At 37.8% G+C, this 19,331-nt stretch overlaps 2 protein-coding genes across 4 annotated transcripts in view; one reads left to right on the top strand and one right to left on the bottom strand.

The window, feature by feature from the left end:
• Positions 1-2,505, bottom strand: part of LOC308559305 (serine protease 58-like) — a 97,304-nt gene extending 94,799 nt beyond the window's left edge. For both annotated transcript variants that reach the window (XR_013999128.1, XM_081141905.1), the window contains exon 1: positions 1,700-2,505. The gene's annotated coding sequence lies outside the window, so the exon portion shown is untranslated. The remainder of the gene's footprint in view (positions 1-1,699) is intronic.
• A 69-nt stretch (positions 2,506-2,574) lies between these two features.
• GLS (glutaminase) overlaps positions 2,575-19,331 on the top strand; it is a 71,484-nt gene continuing 54,727 nt past the window's right edge. Inside the window, exons 1-3 of one of the 2 annotated variants that reach the window (XM_081141902.1) lie at positions 2,575-3,365; positions 14,302-14,398; positions 14,759-14,880. In XM_081141902.1, the coding sequence (XP_080998028.1) occupies positions 2,962-3,365; positions 14,302-14,398; positions 14,759-14,880 (623 nt within the window). In that variant the 5' untranslated portion in view covers positions 2,575-2,961. The remainder of the gene's footprint in view (positions 3,366-14,301; positions 14,399-14,758; positions 14,881-19,331) is intronic. The other variant, XM_081141903.1, reaches the window with a different exon arrangement.

Below are 19,331 nucleotides of genomic sequence, written 5' to 3'. Positions count from 1 at the left end.
ATTAATTCACTGAATCTTCACAAGAACCCTATGAGATAAGATACCAGTATTATCCCCATTTTACAGATGAGGTATTTAGAATACTTATTTTAAGGCAAATGTAAATTCAGCTTTGGAAAAATAAGTCATGTTTGGCAAGGTTTATTGGTGGGGCTAGGAAGTTGGCCAGTTAAAGCAGGAAATTAACAGAAAAAAGGGAAGTAGTAGCAAAAGCTTGTTTACAGGTTTCCCAAACCTTACTCTATTCTCCAAAGAGAATTTCAAACAAAAAAACCCCCAAAATTTAGGCAACTCTTATAAGCTGTTAGTCAAAGTAGAATTATTTTCTATTTAGCTCTAGGTCAACCAATAGTCTTTTAGTTTTTGTGAAGGGCAAGATCTGGAGCTTACATATAGGTTGTATTATGATCTTAAAACATTAGCCTTTTCTTAATCTTCAAAAGAACATAGAAGTTCAAGAACTGTGCTTCTGGTTGGAATAAAAACAAAGTGTGTGCATTCCAAGTTCTCCTGTGATGGCTGATTACCTTTTCAATGGCTGAGACCACAACCCATGGCAGGTTAGCTGCCCTTAGCCTAGTAGCAAAGAGGAAGTCTTAAGAGTAGCTCTGACAGCCCAGCCATGTGTCAATCTGGAGAGCCACTTGCTATTTGTAGCTATTTTGGTGGACTATTACATGTGTATAAAATGTTTTTATAGGGATATATTTTGTTTTATATGATGATATGACTGCCTAGGTGAATAATTAACCTAAGGGAAATAGTAACTCACTCCAATTCGTAGTTCCAAAGTTGTATTTGGTTAAAAACAATCAGTAAAGATTTAAAAAACGATATAAGATGAAAAAAAGAATCGAATGAAAGCATTAGTGAGTCACATTTCTATTCTATTTATGGTAGCTGTCTATAACTTTTCAAATGGTCCTCTCAAAGAAGGGGTTACATTTCAGCGGACTAAGTTTTTCTAAATGTTAGGAGTAATGCCTGTCCATTGTTACCAGCTCATCCCTGAAAGGAGACACTCTAGGAAGTAATCTATTACTAGGTTTGTTTTTTATATTTAAGTAAAGTATTTAAACCTTTAATCGTTGGAAAGAACTTTCATAGAAAAATCAAAGAAACTAAGAAAAAAACCAGAAGAAAAATAGTAACTGGATTTGTCAATAACTTAATGTGGTTGAGAGAAAGGAGGCAACTGAAATTGATAACTACTTACATCTAAGAGATGGGAGACTATTCAGGGTTACGTCACTGATACGTCAGACAGGAACGGCAGTACTTGTTGTCTTTCTTACAAAACCTGATGTTCCTTTTCATGAATATATTATTACTTTCACTCCCGTCAAATTTTAGTGACAGGGAACATGAAGTAGCAATAAGTCCTCTAAATAATTTGCAATTGCCTTAACATTTTTTTTTTTTTTAATGTGATTCAGTGCTTTACACAACAGGCTTTTTCCACGTTCTTCCGGTTAAAGAGCAAACAGAAAGAACTTAAACATGGCAAGGCTGTGACGTGCCAAAGGTCGCGTATCCTGTAGGTACAGCCAGGCTTCCTAATTACTAATCTCGTGCAGTATTTTAAGATTCATTAGATTACTAAATCTGGTGATTAGCTCGCGACGCACCTGACACACACCCTTCCCGTTTCATGAAAATCGTCCCCTTAACTTTGGTGGATCGATGCATTTAAACCTACCCGTTCCAAGAAATCCTCTCGTAACTCTTTTTAATCGTTGCGTGGAATGTATCTGTAGGCTCGGAGAAAACCTCAGAGATGGTCAGATCCTTGGCCCTTTTCCCACAAGTCCAAAAGGACAGACGGGCAAAGCGACACCGGCCGGAACGGCGGAGAGAACCCCTACTCGGATGCTTCCATTTTAACGCGATGAAGCAGCTTTGAAAACAGGAAAGTGTATTTTTCTCTCAAGCAAACTAGTGTTGAGGGAATCACTGCTGTTCAAAACAATATTTATTTGAGATACTGTACGTTTACAAAGCGACTTTCGAGAAAGGAGAGCGCCGCGTTCTGGAACTTGCCCTCTCCGCCCCTCGGAGCGGGCCTTCCACGCGGCCCGGTCGCATAGCTGAGGGGATTCTGCTCACTTTTTCCAAAACACTTCACAGCTGAGTAGTCGCCAACCGGGGAAAGTTTCAAGGAAACGTAACATTCGGGAGGGGGACGGGGCTCGTCCGGGGCCGCCTTCGCGGGACCGCGGCCCTCAGGGCGCCGCCACATGCCCTCGCCCGACAGCCAGGGTCCGGCGGCGGGTCTGGGCCGGCCGGGCTCCCGCAGGCCCGGTGACCGCCGGCCCCTCGGCTGAAGGGGCGCCTCCGGCCCATTCAACCTCCTCAGCAGTTTGAGGCCTCGGAGTTCAAGAGTCCATCCGCTCCGCGAGGGACGAGACTCCCGAGCCCCGGGCTCCCAACCAGAGCAGCCTCGGGGCTGACGGAGCGGGAGGGAAGGGGCCACTCCGAAGCCGGCCCGGCCGCCGGCTCCCGGGCCCCGCGGCTCCCCCGCCGCACACGTCAATTGGATCCTCTCCCCGCCCTCCGCCAGTCCCCCGCCCGCCTCTCCGTTCAACAAACGCTGAGGGGAATTTGACTGCTCCGGCCCCCAATCAGAAGAAAGGTCGAGAGCCTTAACCAATAAGAACAGGCGGAGTGGGCTGGCCGCCGGCGTCTTCCTGCCCCCTGCAGGGCGAGCGCGCAATGTCTCGGGCCCTCCTCAGCGCTTCAGCCTCATTGCGGAGCCCTCGCGGGTGAGGGGAGCAGCGGCGGCGGCGGCGGCGGCGGCGGCGGCGGCGGAGGAGGCAGTCCCGGCCACACCCACACCCACGTCGCTGCCGCGTCCTCACTCGTCCTCTCGCCGTCCCACGGGAGGCCGATCCCAGGAGGAGAGCGGCCGCCCACGGCGCGAGCATCCTTCCTCATCGATCGGGCGCTGACTGAGCGGGCGGCATGATGCGACTTCGAGGTTCGGCGATGCTGCGGGACCTTCTGAGGCCGTCGGCTGCCGCCGGCGCGGCTCTGAGGCGGGCGCAGCCCCTCGCCTCGCTGTGCCGGCGCGCCTGGGGCGGGGGGCCGGAGGCCGCCGGCTCAGCGGTCGCCTCGCGGCTCCACCCGTGGTGGGGCGGGGGCGGCCGGCTCGCGGGGCCCCTCGCCCGGGGCCTGGCCAGCTCCCCCTCCGAGATCCTGCAGGAGCTGGGCAAGGGGGGCACGGCGCAGCAGAAGCAGCAGCAGGAACAGCAGCCTGGGGCGTCGCCGCCCGCCGCCCCGCCGGCGCCCAGCCCCAAGGACGGCCCGGGGGAGACGGACGCGCTCGGCAACAGCGAGGGCAAGGAGCTGGTGGCCTCGGGCGAAAAGTGAGTGTCTGCGCGGGGCGGAGGAGGCCTCGTTCTGCGTGGGGCCTTGAGGCCTGCTGTGGGGCGGGACGGGAGAGGAGGTTCTAGAAAGAGAAAGAAAGAGATGCCGGGCGGCCTGCGCAGCCTGCGCCATGTGATCATGCTTAGGCCCGGCCGCGCCCGTGCCTTCGCGGCCCGCGCCCCTCCGCCGGGCCCTCGCCTCCCTCCCCGGCCCCGGGCGCGGGCTGCCGGGGTGGAGCCGCCAGGGGCCGGTCTGGTCCACCCCCCGCCCTGGAGCTGCGGCTGTCTGGCCCACGCTGCGTGCTCCGCGCCCTGGCCCCGGGCCGCGGCACCTGGGCTCCCGCCCAGCCCTTCGTGGGTGATGCCACACGAACATCTCCACCGAGTGACATTTAGGAGTCGGGCGTTGAGGAAAGCCTATGCCTTCCTGACTCGTCGCTTTTCCAGGCTCCAGTTTCCTCTCCGTCTGCCCTCCTTCGATCTCTCACACCATCCCTTTGGAAGCCTAGTGTGGCAGAGTATTCTTAATATTTCCAGAGTGGCTCCGTCAGGTCTCTGTAGTGTAGAGCCATCTGGGGCACCGGAAATATTGTTTCGGAAATGAGATTAGGAGGAAAAGGGTCACGTGGCAGAGAAGATGGGGCACGCAGTACAGACCACCTGTTTGCACTGGGAACCACCGGCTTTGGCCTGTCGGATGTACTCCGTGAGATGGGCGCGTGTTAGAAAATAAAAGTCAAAATTCCGAAGATGAAATGTGACGGGTAAAATACTAACTGAAAAACTCGAGTTAACTTAAACAGTAGGTGTTAACTCATCTATACTGCACAGTTTAGCCTTGAAACTGGTTTTCCTTACACAGTATGTGAAGCAGGTTCCTGGATATTTTGTCTTGTGTAATATAAATGGACGCAAACCTTGTTTTCCCAGTGTGGTTACAAATTTACCTGTCTGCTTTCTTTATAGCCTACTATTTTTATGATATTGCACTGACATATGACCTCTTTTGCCTCCCTTTTACTTAGGTTTCTATCTCCAGCCCCGTAGTACCTTAAGTCAAATTGGAAGTGTGATTCTTAATACTTTCAGTTTCAGGACAGCTTAATGTTTCCTGTAATTGAAGTTGGCGCTTTCCTAAAACATTCCAAGCTAATGTTGTTTTCCCAGACGGAAAAAATGTTATTTTTTTTAAAAATCACTTGATGGGCAAAATTTGTGGTAATGATTATGTGTGCTACAGAGCAGTCCTAGGACCATGGGCACATCATTTAACATCTTCAGTTAGATGACTCAGATCCCTTCAAGATCTACAAAGCTAGACTTCTGTTAAATTTCTAACTCTAATGTTTTTTAGGGACTAGAATGTAAATGCTTAATTTCATCTAGTACTCACTTTTATCATCTAGTTTACCAGACATGTAACTAGTTAAATACCTGTGCGCAAAGTCACAGAATTGGAAAATGCAATTACTGGCATTTAAAAGTTGTCCTTTAAGGCTTTAGGATAGGAACTGCTTTTTATTGAAAATGTCTTCCAATATGTGTCTCTTCAGTGGCTTTAGTGTCCCTCTTTTTTTCCCTTGTCAGGAAGTTGAGCCCCTTTTGTGATTTACATGTTTTCCAGAAGCTTATACCTTCATTGCCTTCTACATAAGAAATCATCTCTTAGCAATAACTTTGAAACACTCTTTTGGCTAATACTTATTGACAACCCCTACATAAAAAATGTTCTATCAGTCTCTCCAGCCCCCAAAGAAAATCAGTCTAGGCCAAGCAATCCTTCAAGAATATTTGCTCAGATGCCCAGGAGTTTGAGTGGTCAGTAAGATAGTCTTGTTTACGTTAGTTCAAAGGAGTTTATTTTTTGCCACCAAAGTTTGTAGTAATAGCTAGACTGATTCAAGGACTACAGGTATACATCTTGCAGATATTGTGGGTTCACTTCCACACCACTGTAATAAAGTGAGTATCGCAATAACAAGCAAGTTGTAATATTTTTGCTGGTGGAGGGTCTTGCCTTCAGTTTGTAAAAAAAAAAAAACAACGCAAAACGCAACACCTATAAAGTACAATAAAGCTAAACACAATAAAATGAAGTATGCCTATATATGATAATCCTGAGGGTTTTCCAATCAAGAACTTCAAGAGTGAACCCTAGCTGTCTCCAGTTTACATATAAAGTGAAGAACACTGGCCTTAAGATGGAAAATTTTTTTAATCTGGTGAAAGATGATCCTGTTTTCTGAATGATCTAGTTTCCAAATGTAGGTTTCAGTCTTTGACATCTTCCCATTTTGCCTTTGTGTAATAAACATTTCTCTTATTCTGGGAGGGAAGCTTCCATTTGATCCTGTTGTTTTTTCTAATGCTCAGCTTCCAAAGTATAGGTCATCTTTCAATCATCAAGCCACCTGGAATGCCAGCATGCACTCCGGACACTGCCAGGTTTTATAGAGGATTATTAAAAGAAATAACCAGGTGAAAAATGAGTTAACTTTTTGTAGAGGACTTACTTAGAACAGTATTTGGCATGTGTTAAATACAGCATAACTGTCTATTAAATAAATAAGAATAAAATTTGTTTATTGTAAAACCTGACAAGGACATTGGCCTTTGAATTTTAGGCTCACACATGAGAAACTTTGTTTTGTTTTTCAGTTTCTAGGAAAAATTTCTGTTGAGATATAGTTGTACTTCTTATAAGAAACTGATTTGCACTGTTTACCTTATTGCCCTGCTTACCACTAAGCTCAGAATGAATTTAATACTTAACCATAGCAGTTTTATTAGTCCACATGGCTGAGTATTTGCTTTTCCTCTTTTCCTTGGTCTAACTTTATATTTTATAAACCATATTATATTCTGGGAGGTGATGGGATATAAACAAATTACTTACTTATCCATAGTCAAACTCTGAATCAGTGTCATGCTAGGATATGCCATCTCCTTCAACCAACTTCATGGGTTAAGATCTTACTACTGTCTTAAATATCTTAAGGAAAAATGTAATGATCTTTGCTCTGTTTTAATTTTGTTTCTGTCATTCTATCATTTTGAAATCCACTTTGGTTGGCTCTCTCATTTTTTAAGTTGTTCTCTCTGCTTTCCTGACTCTTTGGGTTTGCTCACTGGGTAAACCCTGAGGCTGAGGCCTTTGCTTCCTTTCCATTTGTCTGCCTTCTCAAAAGCATATCCCTTCTCTCAGCTTTGACTCATCTTTGTGTAGTTAATATCATCTCTCCTCCAAGTCCTGTTCTCACATTTACCTCCACATATCTGATTATTTCAAATTTAAAATCTGTACTCCATCCTTTTGTCTCATTTCAACCTATTTTGCATACTGTTTTGAGATTATAGGCTTTTAATTTAAAATTTTCACTGTCCTTTTAGAAAACAATATGGACAGGAATGAGTATTATATAAGTCACATACCATGCTATGGCATTGAAGATTCTTGATTAACCTTTATACCAGTGCTTGTCCAACATGGTCATTTTTATCACAGTGTCTCTTCTCTGTCAAGCATGCCATGCTTCATTTCTGTAAAGCCTAGAAGTGTATATTCTAGTGTCCCTGAGAAGGATTGGCAAGTGGGAATGAGGGGGCATTTTAAGTTGCTTTTTGTGTGAGCATTTATTATTTAGTTAGAAAGGAAAAGAGAGATATAACAGAAGGACCAGGCTGGGAAAATATCAATACATGTATGCCCTTTAGAAAATAGGTAATTCATACAGGGTACAACATTGAAAGTGTTCCATTAAAATAACTGAGATCATTTTTACCTTATCGGATTGGCAGGTGTTAAGTGAAATCAAGTGATGCAAAGGATGTGGGAAATGGAAACTCTAAAATTGCCGGTGGAAGTATAAATTACTTCAGCTATTTTGGAGGGCAGTTTGGTGGTATCTGTTAAAAACTGTGTACCCATGTGCAATAATTGTATGTTTGCTCATCTATACAAAGTCATGGCATGTCAAAAATATTTTTTAAATTAAAATAGAATAATTAAATACACTATATTAAAAGTAAAAGTGCAAGCAAAAGTGATTTCAGCTAGCTTCAGATACTGTGACTTTGTTTTGGAAGTTCATATTCTTATGGAAAGCAAGAGCCAAAGAATCATTACATTCTGTGGAGAATTGAATTTCAAAGTAAGATTAAATACTTGCCCGTTTCGGCAAACATTGAGTTAGGTCCATAGAACAGTACTGATAATAAAGTTGAGATGGTATTTGGCAAATACATATAATATATTTTGGAATCAAAAAACAATCTCTGTTGACATAGATGACAAATTGTTATGATCCTTTAATCATTTGCTTTTAATTTGTAAAAGTGAACATATTTTCAACTCAAGCTAAAATCAAAATTGAAAGTATAGTTAATTTTGAGATAAAATAGTTAATTTTTCAATGAACCCCTCAGTCACTTTATTTGTGACTTCCTCAATATTAAAAATTTTTATTGGTTATCAGTAAGTTGTAGTTTTGTTTTAATGGCATCATAACATGTAACACTTTGCTGGCTGTTTACATTAAACCACACCTATTTAGCCATTGATATATCTGTATACAATCTGTAATTAACAAACCACATGTTACTAATGAATATTTAGGTGAAGGTCACTGAAAGAGCATGAATTAGATCCTGAAATTTAGTCTCCTTGAGTTTTAGCTTCTTGTTTCCAGGCTTTACTGTTTTACAAAGAAGTCTGTCTCCCTCAGAATCAAGTAATTTAGCATATGACTACCAGATAGAATTTTATCTTTTTTTGTAAGGTCGTATGTAGAGAAAAGTAATGGGGGAGTAGGGCATTATTTTAGTCTGGAAAAGATAAATGTCACCTTGAAGAGAAATTTGTTGAAGATTTTTGTGGGTTTGAGTTTTAAAGAATTATTTGAAATCAGTAAAAAGCTCTACTACTTCCTTCTTGTATTGAGGTAAAGTAAAATTATATCTGTAGAAACTGAAAGTCTAGTTATAGGGTTTGCATTCTTTAAGGAGCTCAATCTTTAAATCCTATGTAAACCAAGGAGTTTCGCCTGTCTGTGCCTTTTCACCTTTTAAGTCATTTGCTATTAAGAGGAAGGCTTAAGAAGGCCTAGTGAACTTACATATTTATTTATTTTTTTAATCCTCACCCATGGATATTTTTTTCATTGCTTTTCAGAGAGAGTGGAAGGGTGAGAGAAACACTGATGTGAAAGAGACACATCGATTGGTTGCCTTTCACCTGTGCCCCAACCAAGGCCAGGGATTGAGCAACTGTGGTACATGCCCTTGGTCAGAATTGAACCCAGGACCCTTCAGTCCGCAGGCTGATGCTCTAACCACTGAGCCAAACAGGCTAGGGCTGAACTTCCATATTATAAAAATAGTTACTAATAATATCTCTAAGTGAGGTAAAGGGCTGTCAGAGAGACGGTTAGTACAATTTTTTAAAACTACATATATTTGTATTGGATTTCAGAAAGAGGGAGAGAGAGAGAGAGAAACATCAATGATGAGAGAGAGAGTAATTGATTGGCTGCCTCCTGCACGCCTCCTGCTGGGGATCAAGCCCACAACCTGGGCATGTGCCCTGACTGGGAATCGAACCCTGATCGCCTGGATCCTAGGTTGACGCTTAACTGCTGAGCCACGCCCGGCCGGGCGAAAGCACTAATTTTAAAACAGAACTATTGATATTGCATAATGAGCAAACAATTGATAGCTTTCAGGATTTAGTAATGTATATATTTTTTGCATACTAATTTCTGGTACAGGCCAAAGAAGATTTTAAAATTGTCATATTGATGAGGATACTTTGAGAGACATAGGTACTTCCTTAAATTCTTGGTGGCAGTTATTAAAAGAGTACAGAGTTTCTGAAGTCCTTTTTTTAAAAAAATCAATTATTTATATTTTTAATTTTTTTTCTTTTTAATCCTTACCGGAGGAGATGTTTTTAGAGAGAGAGGAAGGGGAGGCAAAGAGAAACATTCATCGATTGCTTCCCATACTTGCCCTCACCCAGGATCAAACTCGCAACCTAGGTATATGCCCTGATCAGAAATCGAACCCACAACCTTTTTTGGTGTATGGGACGATGCTCCAACCAACTGAGCAACCCCACCAGGGCGAAAGGCCTTTTCTTAAACAGTAAAAATATATATATATATATATATATATATATATATATATATATATATATGTGTGTGTGTGTATATTTTTGTTGTTGTTAATCCTCACCTGAGGATATTTTTTCCATTGCTTTCCAGTGAGAGCAGGAAGGAGGGAGGGAGGAGAAGAGAGAGAGAGAAACATCGATTGGTTGCCTCCCACATGTGCTCCAACTGGGCTAGAAACTGAACCTGCAACCCAGGTGTGTGCCCTTGACCAGGAAACAAAAGATATGAGATCTTGTTTTTATATTCCACCAACAGTTAGCCTTGGGGCAAAGTGACTTGGAGGATAACTAGAATTTGTCACTTTGTCAGACTTATATATCGTCAGCTACCTTCAATTCACCTTCCAGCTTCGCAGGTTTAATCTGCTATTTGCTGGTGTTGATGAACACTCAACTATCAGTGAGATCACTTTATTTTGTGTGTGTGTATGGTTGGTTTTGTTTTGTTTTTAATCCTAACCTTAGGATATTTTTTCCATTGCTTTCAGAGAGAGTGGAAGGGGGTGGGGGAGAGAGAGAGAGAGAGAGAACAACGATGTGAGAGACATGTCAATTGGTGCCTCATGGTGCCCCAAGGGATTGAACCACAGCCTGAGTATGTGCCCTGACAGGAAATTGAACCCATGAGCCTTCAGTGCCCGGGATAACGCTCTAGCCACTGAGCCACTCTGGCCAGGAATTGAGATCACTCTAAATTAAAAAATGAAAAGCTAATTTAAAAACAAAAAATATTTATTTTTAAAGGTCATTTTTTTGGCCCTTGCTGGATTGCTGAGTTGGTTAGACCATCATCCCAATATGCCGAGGTTCCTGGTTGATCTCTCGTCAGGGCACATACAAGAAGCAACCAGTGAATGCACAACTCTGAGCAACAAATCAATGTTTCTCTCTCTTTCTCTCCCCCTTCTCCTTCCCTCCCTTCCTCTTTTTCTCTCTCAATTCAGTCAGTAAATTTTTTTAAAATAAAGATCATTTGGGGGAGTAGTTCCTTATTTATTGGTTAACTTACATAGATTTCTTCTAACTCTGAAAATTAGATATTTTAATGGCTCATAGGTAGAAACAGGCACCTTAATTCATATATGCTCTAGTTGTTTACTGTTTTTTATAAACACCCAGTGAATGCTTACCTTCATCGCTTTGGTGGTTCTATTTCTGTTGCCTGAAATCCCCATTTGTTGCCTGTTTCCAGCTCCTACCCATCTTTCAAGTCTAGTTCAAATTCCACCTCTTCTAAAAAAGCTTGACCTTATTAGTCCAGAGTGAAGTACTTTCCAGTGATTGGATTCCATAGTTTATTGTAATTCCTCATATAAGGGTTCTGTTTCCCTTTTAAGTTATAAGCATCGACTGACTTGTACGTCTTATGGATGGTAGTTAAATATGTGGGAATTTTTTTTTTTTAACTTTTATGTTTTTCCCTAAGGTATCTGGAGAGATCACTCAGGTTTATTAATAATTATTGATTTTATGGTTTGAAAGCCCGCTATAATCTATTATTTTTATTTTTTGGTCATTAAAACTTAAATACTTCTCAAGGATTTTCTAGTTACTGTATAGTTACTGAAACCTTTGTTTTTAGCTTTTGAATTTTAATAGTAAAATACGTTATTGTGAAGTGTTGCCACAAAGCCATATTCAGTTTGGGGAGAAAAAAGGGACAAGAAGGATCTTTGGAGTAATTTCTACCTGTTTGAAAGTTTGGAGGTAAATCTATACATTTGTTTGTTCACCAGATTGTTGAAGCTAACTCATTCTCAGATCAGAGTCTGAGCTTTTTAATGCCTAGATAGGCACAGTACTTTGTTTTTATTAATTTTGACCATTTATTTTGTGAGAATATTTTTAGAGATGATTTAAATCTCTCTCCTGTGGATAAAAATTAGTTTCTTGTCCAAAAGCAAGTAAATATTTACCTTTTTTCGCTAGCTGTGGCAATAACATGGTCACTTTAATTTTTTTCACACTTTACCATAAGCTGAAGAAGTGTATATGTATTTTGTTATTTACATAGCTTTTAGGCAAAGCAAATACCATTTACTGGTGTGATAAATACATTGAGTGCTTATTCTGCAGTTTTTTAAAGTGATAAACTACCACTATCTGAAGTTTATTTGACAAACCATTTTCTGCAAATAATTGATGTTATTTTTCACTGATTTTTTTGACAGCTGGCTCAATTTTTCTTTAAATATTAAGTCATTAGTATTATTGAACTCTTTAGTGGTTTTAGATCAGGGTAAGACCAAGAAAATTGTACCTTATAACAATAATAATAACTAATAACTAGCTAGTAAGTTTGATAGCCAGTATACTGTAGTGGTAAATGGCTTGGACTCTGGATTAAGAAAAATCCATCTATGCCACTATACAATTTTAGGAAGTTTCAGTTGTTTGAGCCTCTTTCCTCTTCTGTGAAATGGGGATAGAGTCATTCATCTTATCAACAAATAATAAATTTATTGAACTTCTCTGTGTACCAGGAGCCATACTATAATTTGAGTAATAATAGTACCTTCTGACATAAGGTTGTTGGGGGCATTACATTAGAATGCAAGCTCTAGGAGTTTATAACAAGTTATTGGAAAATTTTAGCTCTTAGTTTTAAAATATTGCAAATACATTTTTAAAAGTTTTCTAAGAGCCAAAGTTGTTTCAGGGAATAATTATATAGCCAGGATATTCCATTAAGTTATGATATGTGCTAGTTTTTTAAAAAACATTGGCATGAAATTTCATATATATATATTTAAAAAAATTTTAAATCCTCACCTGAGGATATTTTCCATTAATTTTTAGAGAGAAGGGGAGGGAGGAGGGGGGAGAGAGAGAGAAAGAGAGAGAAACATCAACACATTGATTGGTTGCCTCCCACACGTGCCCTGACTGGGGACAGGGAACCTGCAACCAAGGTATATGCCCTTGACAGGGAATTGAATCCATAACCTTTCTGTTCATGGGCTGACACACTAACCACTGAGCCAAACCGGCCAGGGTGAAATTCATGTATTTTAAAGCTGGATTTAAAAACTAAAAGTTGTAACATCTTTGAACACAAATATAAATTATATTAATATCAACTTTAATATTTTAAGAGAAATTTTATATTTGCATGTATAGATATATATGCTCTGTGAACTCTATATTCCTTTGTCTTTTAAGATAGAAGTATAAGGATCATTACTAATAGGAAAGTAATTATATTAAGTAATAACTAGATACATGTGGTCAGTCTTATTAAAGTATCCAGGACAGGTTTGGACACCTAGGAAAGCTTTTTCTTTTTTCAAATATGTTTTTATTGATTTTAGAGAGAGGAAAAGAGAGAGAGAAGCATCAATCAGCTGCCTCCTGCATGCCCCCTTACTGGGGATTGAGCCCACAACCCAGGGCGTCTCCATGCATGGTGCAATGCTCAACCAACTGAGCTGCACCAGTCAGGGCAAAAAGTTCTATTTAACAATAAAAAAAGCCAAAAAGCAATTTTAAACAGACTTATACTGTGTGACAGTTTATTTTATAAAAAAAATAATTAAGGATTTTCCTTTGAAAGTTGCCATTATACCAATGGCTAGTCGAGAATTGACTTAATATTAAGGTCTGAATTTAAAAAAACAAGTATTCCCTTTTTCCTTTCTCTGTAATTTCCTCTCTTGCTTTTTTGAAATATAGGTAAAGTCCTTTCCAGAATATTTTATAATTACATATATGTATGTATACAAATGTATATATTTCTCCCCCATTTTATTAAATAGTATTGGATGGGGAGTGGATTAATCTGCCTTAGGTCTGTAGTCCTTATAATATCACAGTAATGCTTATGACAGTATTGGTGGACAGAATACTGAAATGTGTTCATTTTAGTTTCAGGGCCCCCCAAAAAAGACAATAGGTTCATCATAGTTTGTTTACTTGAAAGCTTTTCAATGGTTAGGAAAAAATTCTTGTTTAAAAGTTTGGTTAATCATAGTTACTAATTATACTTGTTAATTGGTTAATTAAGATTTTAATGTATTTCTATGGTAAAATTTTTATTCTAACAGTCTTTCTGATTTGTTGCATTTGATCTGTATATGTAAGCCTAGAACACTTTAGAAATAGTAACTGTAGCTACCATCAGTTGAGTACTTACTCTCTGCCAGGCAGTGTTCTAGAAGTATTGAATGAATGAGTCAGCTGATCCTCAAAATAACCCTGTGAGATGGGCACTATTATTTCCATTTTTCAGATGAGGAAACTGAATCACAGAAAGGTTAATTTACAGAAGGTGACTCAGTTTAAGTATTATAGCCAGGATTCAAGAACTTGTGTACTAATCTTTACTGTCCAGTACTTAATTGCTGTCTCCCTTAGATTTTGTCAGGTTAAATATTTGAATAATATGTAAATGTGGTCATAATTAGAAGAAGAAGAAGAAAGTTTTGACTCTTACCTGAACATTTGCTGAGCTGTATAATTAATATTGGGTGATTGTATTAGGCTGTGAAGGAAGGTACCACTATAACAGATGGCTAGGTATTAGCACAACTATAGAAATGGTTATAAGATTTTAAAATCTGGTATAAAAAAATATCTGTATCCAAGAATGAATCACTATTCATTTTTCAGGTTTAATTTTGATAAATCAGCATTGAATATCACAATAGTCTTGATGAGTAGATCAATTCAGCTGTAGTGTGGTTCAACGAATATTTAATAGTGGGTGTAGCTAAAATCCATTAGAATGTTCACATGAGGATTAATTTCTTCTTCTTTTTCTCTCTTTAGTAAAATAAAACAGGGTCTGTTACCTAGCTTGGAAGATTTGCTGTTCTACACAATTGCAGAAGGACAAGAGAAAATACCTGTTCATAAATTTATTACAGTAAGTTTTTATATTTTTCTATCTTAAACTTTTTAAAAATCAGTAGTACTACATCAATAATATAGAAGTATTGAAATGTAGTCTTAAAGGTCATTTGACATGTAGATTCCAACTGGAACTGTTTCTCTTATTATGTTTTCAAATTTTCATTATGCTCATTTCAAGGTAATCAGTGAAAGAAAATGAAAGAATGAAAAACTTGTCCAGAAAGAAAGTGGGTAATAGTGACACTAAAATGCCATATACATATTCAGGTCCTGGGTAGAAGTTTTTATGTACAGGAATAAAAACTTGTAGTTGGAATAAGGATATACATTATTTGCAATATATATTTACAAGCTCTTATTTTTTTAAAAACAGGCACTCAAATCTACAGGATTGCGAACGTCTGATCCCAGGTTGAAAGAGTGTATGGATATGTTAAGATTAACTCTTCAAACAACATCAGATGGTGTCATGCTAGACAAAGATCTTTTTAAAAAGTAAAAATTTCTGCCAAACATTTAATGGTGATTGCTATACTGTTATATGGTGATTTTTATTTTAAAACAGAATTGCATCTTTTAAGGCCAGCGCTTCCCGTGTAACTGAAACAAAAGGGGGGATTTATGAACATCAATTGTTTGAAACACTTGGTGCACATTAAGGTTCCCTAATACATTGGGGCTATTGTATACTTTCTTTGAAACTGCTCAAAAGAAATGTAACTGTGGTTGTTTCCAATGTACAGTACCTGGAGATTGCATTCACTTTAAATAGAGCATACTCTTTGTCCTGTCGTGGCTTAAATTGATCTCCATTTCATCTGAATGTCTTACAGGCTTTTTCAGCATGGTCTCTGTTTCTTTCTTACAAGGTGATTTAGATGACATAAAATGAGGCGGCTTCAGACAGCCTGTGTTCCTTAGATTTACAGTTCTTCATTGTCTGCTTCTCTCTTCTCTTTAGATGTATTAATACTTAGGCTTTTGACTATTTTCACTTTCTTCAAATATTTAAAAACTAATGATAACTTTGGAGATTAATGCCTTGATTTGGTTGATTGAGAATATTTATTTTTGACTTTCCTATATTTTTCTATTTATTATTTATCTTCATTAATGTGTTCCTACTAGTCTGATTACTTAACAATTTAATGGACAGCGTGTTTGTAATGGATCCCAAAGAGGTAAATGGTATCTTAAACTACTAATAAAGTAAAAACTACTATAAAACTGTAAACACTACTGTAAGACATTGGGTTTTTTTTCACACCATAGGCTTAGGTTGAAATAGATCCAAAGAATTCCAACATCGATCTTGAAAATTTATTTGTATGTGTATATGTGTTTTTGTTTTTATTTTCTTATGGGAATTGGATGATTTGTTCTAGATATCTCCTGCAGTTTTAAGTTATATGAAGGTATAAGTATTTAACAGGTCCTTCAGAGTTCCCTGGCATGCTGTAAAGCACTGCTGACAGTTTGGGATTATCTTTTCACCGCAAGGTTCTTGATTCTATTAACTCAGCTGACCTGTTGGAATTAGTGTTAGGAATTTTGAGTTTTCAGAACCTGTTTTTTTGTGTGGAGAGAAGGAGATCTTCGAAGTAAGCATTATTTTATTTTTAGTGTTCATGAGCTGTGTAAAGTTCTTTGATTATGGTGCCTTCTAGGGAGTCATTTTGGCATATATGAGAATGAAGTCAGAGAGATGGCAGGTAGATCTGTTGATAATAAGTATGAGGAATTGCTTTGGAATTTTAAGTGAAAGCAGTATTTCACACTTGTTTAGTACTGTTTAAAATTTTTTGTGTTCTATAAACATGTTGCTGTGTTTAAATCTGAAATTAAAAGTAATTTAAGTACATTGATTATGAATCCAGGAAAATAATCATAAAATTTTCTATCCATGATTATGTAAAATATAACAACTACCATTAAACACTAACCCAATCTTTTAAAAAATTAATGATTGTAATATAGGCGGTTCCCAACCTCACAAATGCTTTGTGGTAAATATAAACAGGCAGACAGAACAGTCTAAGTCTATAGGCATAAGGATTGCTCTTTCCAGCCCTAGAATAAAGTGATTTAAAACCTCTGAATATTAACCTTTTCAAGTCACCTGGAAAGGTGATTGCCTCAGAGAAGTTTTTTCTCTGTTTTCAAAATAAGTTTTCTAGTTAGTGTTGCCAGAAATAAAACTGTTTGACCTCCATGCAAGTGGGAAGGAGATGTTATAGTGGAATTCATTTTTCCAGAGAAATAATTTATAAAAATTTGATTGAGGTCTATGTGTTGATATTTTAACTAAAATACATTGTTGGTTAATATATTAGCCTTTGATCTGAGAAACACCTATTATGTATGACAGTTTTTTTAAAAAATGGGAAAGTGAGTTCTGGGCATACCATTTGGAGCATAATCTATTTGAATTTGGAGACTGCCTATACCCATCTAGATAGTTAATTGTATTTAATGCTAATAACCCTTAAAACTAATAGAAGTAGAAAGTTTGTGTTGAAAATGAATGCCATATTTATTCATGCATTTTTAACCATATGAGTATTAAGAACTGTTTTTATGTGTGATCATAATTTTTTGGTCTTTTCTCTTTGGGGGGGAAATGAGTGGTAGTCTTTGCATTTGTATATTGTTTTGATTTTCTTTAAAAATTCAGGGTAATTTTACTTTTGTAAAATATTGACATATATTAAACTTGTTAATAATAAACACTTAAGTAAAGGAGAGAAAAATTATTATTATTCCCAATTTGCAGATGAGAAGACTTAACAAAGCATGACAAAGATGTGACTTTCTGAAATGCATAAGGACTTCCTCCTCAGAGTTCATTTTATATGACTTCTAATTTTCTAGATTCATGCCATCTGTATTGAAATAACTCCCAAGAAAAACATTTATTATTTGGAATGTTCATCATTATGCAATTAGACACTCTTCTGAGTTTTAAAATTGCTTCTGTTGGCCACAGTAATTCGCCAGTTAAGGCTATTACCATAGCTTTACCAGCACTTTCTGATAGAAGAAAAAAAAAATCCCTGCTTTTACTGACTGTACAGTTTTGTTAATTATAAAGCCGCCTTTTAAAAGTGCTGATAATTTTAAATAGTTAGTTAGTAGAAGGTTAATAATTTAAATTTGTTTGGCAGTCCTCATTTTCTTATGTATAATTTCTTAAAAAATAAGGATGTAAATTTGATTTGATACAGATATAGTGATTTAAGATCAGGAATTGTCTTAACTTTTTTCTGCTGAGAAATGTATCCTTCAGTATATATTTCTTGCAACTATCATGTACAAATTGAATTGCTATTTGAAATATATTAATTATTAAATGAATGGCAAAACTTAATATTTTTTAGCTTAGCATTGTGAAGCTATCAGAAAACAATTTATCAAAATTTGCTCAAGTAAATACTTACCTCTGGAGTGTCCATTATTTCTACATCTATAGGTTAATAATGGAAATTAGAACTAAATTTTTATGTTGTGATTGAAGCTTATCTTTATCACTGGAAAAAACCTATTTTATTTTATTTTATTATTTTATTTTATTTTGTATTTTAAATGTCTCTATTGATTTCGGAGAGATGAAAGGAGAGGGAGAGAGATAGAAACATCAGTGATGAGAGAAACTCACTGATCAGCTGTCTCCCTGCATGCCCCCTGCTGGGGATCGATCCCGAAATCCAGGCAAATGCCCTAACTAGAACTCGATCGATCCTTGATGTGGATCATAGGTCAGTGCTCAACCACTGAGCCACACCAGCTGGACAACCTATTTTATTTTAAATTATTGTTTTAATTTTATGTTGATGAAGTGAGTATATATTCTGAATTTTTATTAATAGTTAAAATGTGAAATCTGGCTTTTAATTTTAATTTGATGCTTTATTTAGAACAACTTGAATTAAAATATTGAGATAAAACTTTCTCATTTACTATGGACTATAAAAGGAATACTGAAAGCCTGGCCTCTGTGACTCAGTGGTTGAGCATTGACCTATGATCCATGAGATCGCAGTTTGATTCCTGGTCAGGGCACATGTCCAGATTTCAGGCTTGATCCCCAGCAGGGGGCGTGCAAGGGGCAGCCGATCAATGACTTGCTCTCATCACTGATGTTTCTCTCTCCCTCTCCCTTTCTCTCTCTGAAATCAGTAAAAAAATTTTTTTTTTTAAAAAAAGAAAGAAATATTGAAAGTTCCTACTTTTCCATTTCTCCATTTATAATTAGTGCAAGTTATTTACTTGCAAGTTAGAGTTTTTGTGTCTGTAAAGTGGGGAAATTTACTTTTCAAAGTGTTTGTTTTGAGAATTAAGCAGGATAAATAGTACTTGAAACTTAGGTGTTTTTTTTAATGCCAATTTGGATTTTTTTCCTTTTCTGCCAAAGAAGCTGCTAATAGAATGTCACATTACTTAACCGTGAGGAATCAGTTACATAAATGACTTCCAATAGTTAATGGTTTGACTTTAATACTTCAGGTATAAATATTCATGGGTTTTTTTGTCTCAAGGCTTAGTCTTAAGTTGTATTATAGCTTGATGCTCATGTCTAGCAAGTCTTCCTTTAGCAATTAAATATTTTATTGCTGAGTTACTACAACTCTAAATAAGATAAGCCTAGAGTAAATGGTTGGCTGTAACCTTATATAAAATTACATTAATATATTGATTTTTCTGGCTTAAATCCTTTTTAGAACAAAACAGAATATTGGTTCAAATCCTTAGATTTCATGCCCTCCAATCACATATTTTGCCATATCTTTTAAATAGTTTTAAACAATGAAACATTTTTATTCTACAATGTATTATATATCTTAAAGTGAGTAGAATAATGTAATTAGACATTTTTGGTGATTCAAATAATATAAATTAAATTACACTACATTATATATAATTTTATTTAAAATTATTCATTATTTTTA

The sequence above is a fragment of the Miniopterus schreibersii genome, assembly GCF_964146895.1.
Source record: "Miniopterus schreibersii genome assembly, chromosome: 7".
Classification (NCBI taxonomy): Eukaryota; Metazoa; Chordata; class Mammalia; order Chiroptera; family Miniopteridae; genus Miniopterus; species Miniopterus schreibersii.
Note: the sequence above shows the minus strand (reverse complement) of the source record. Positions and strands in the feature narration are given on the sequence as shown.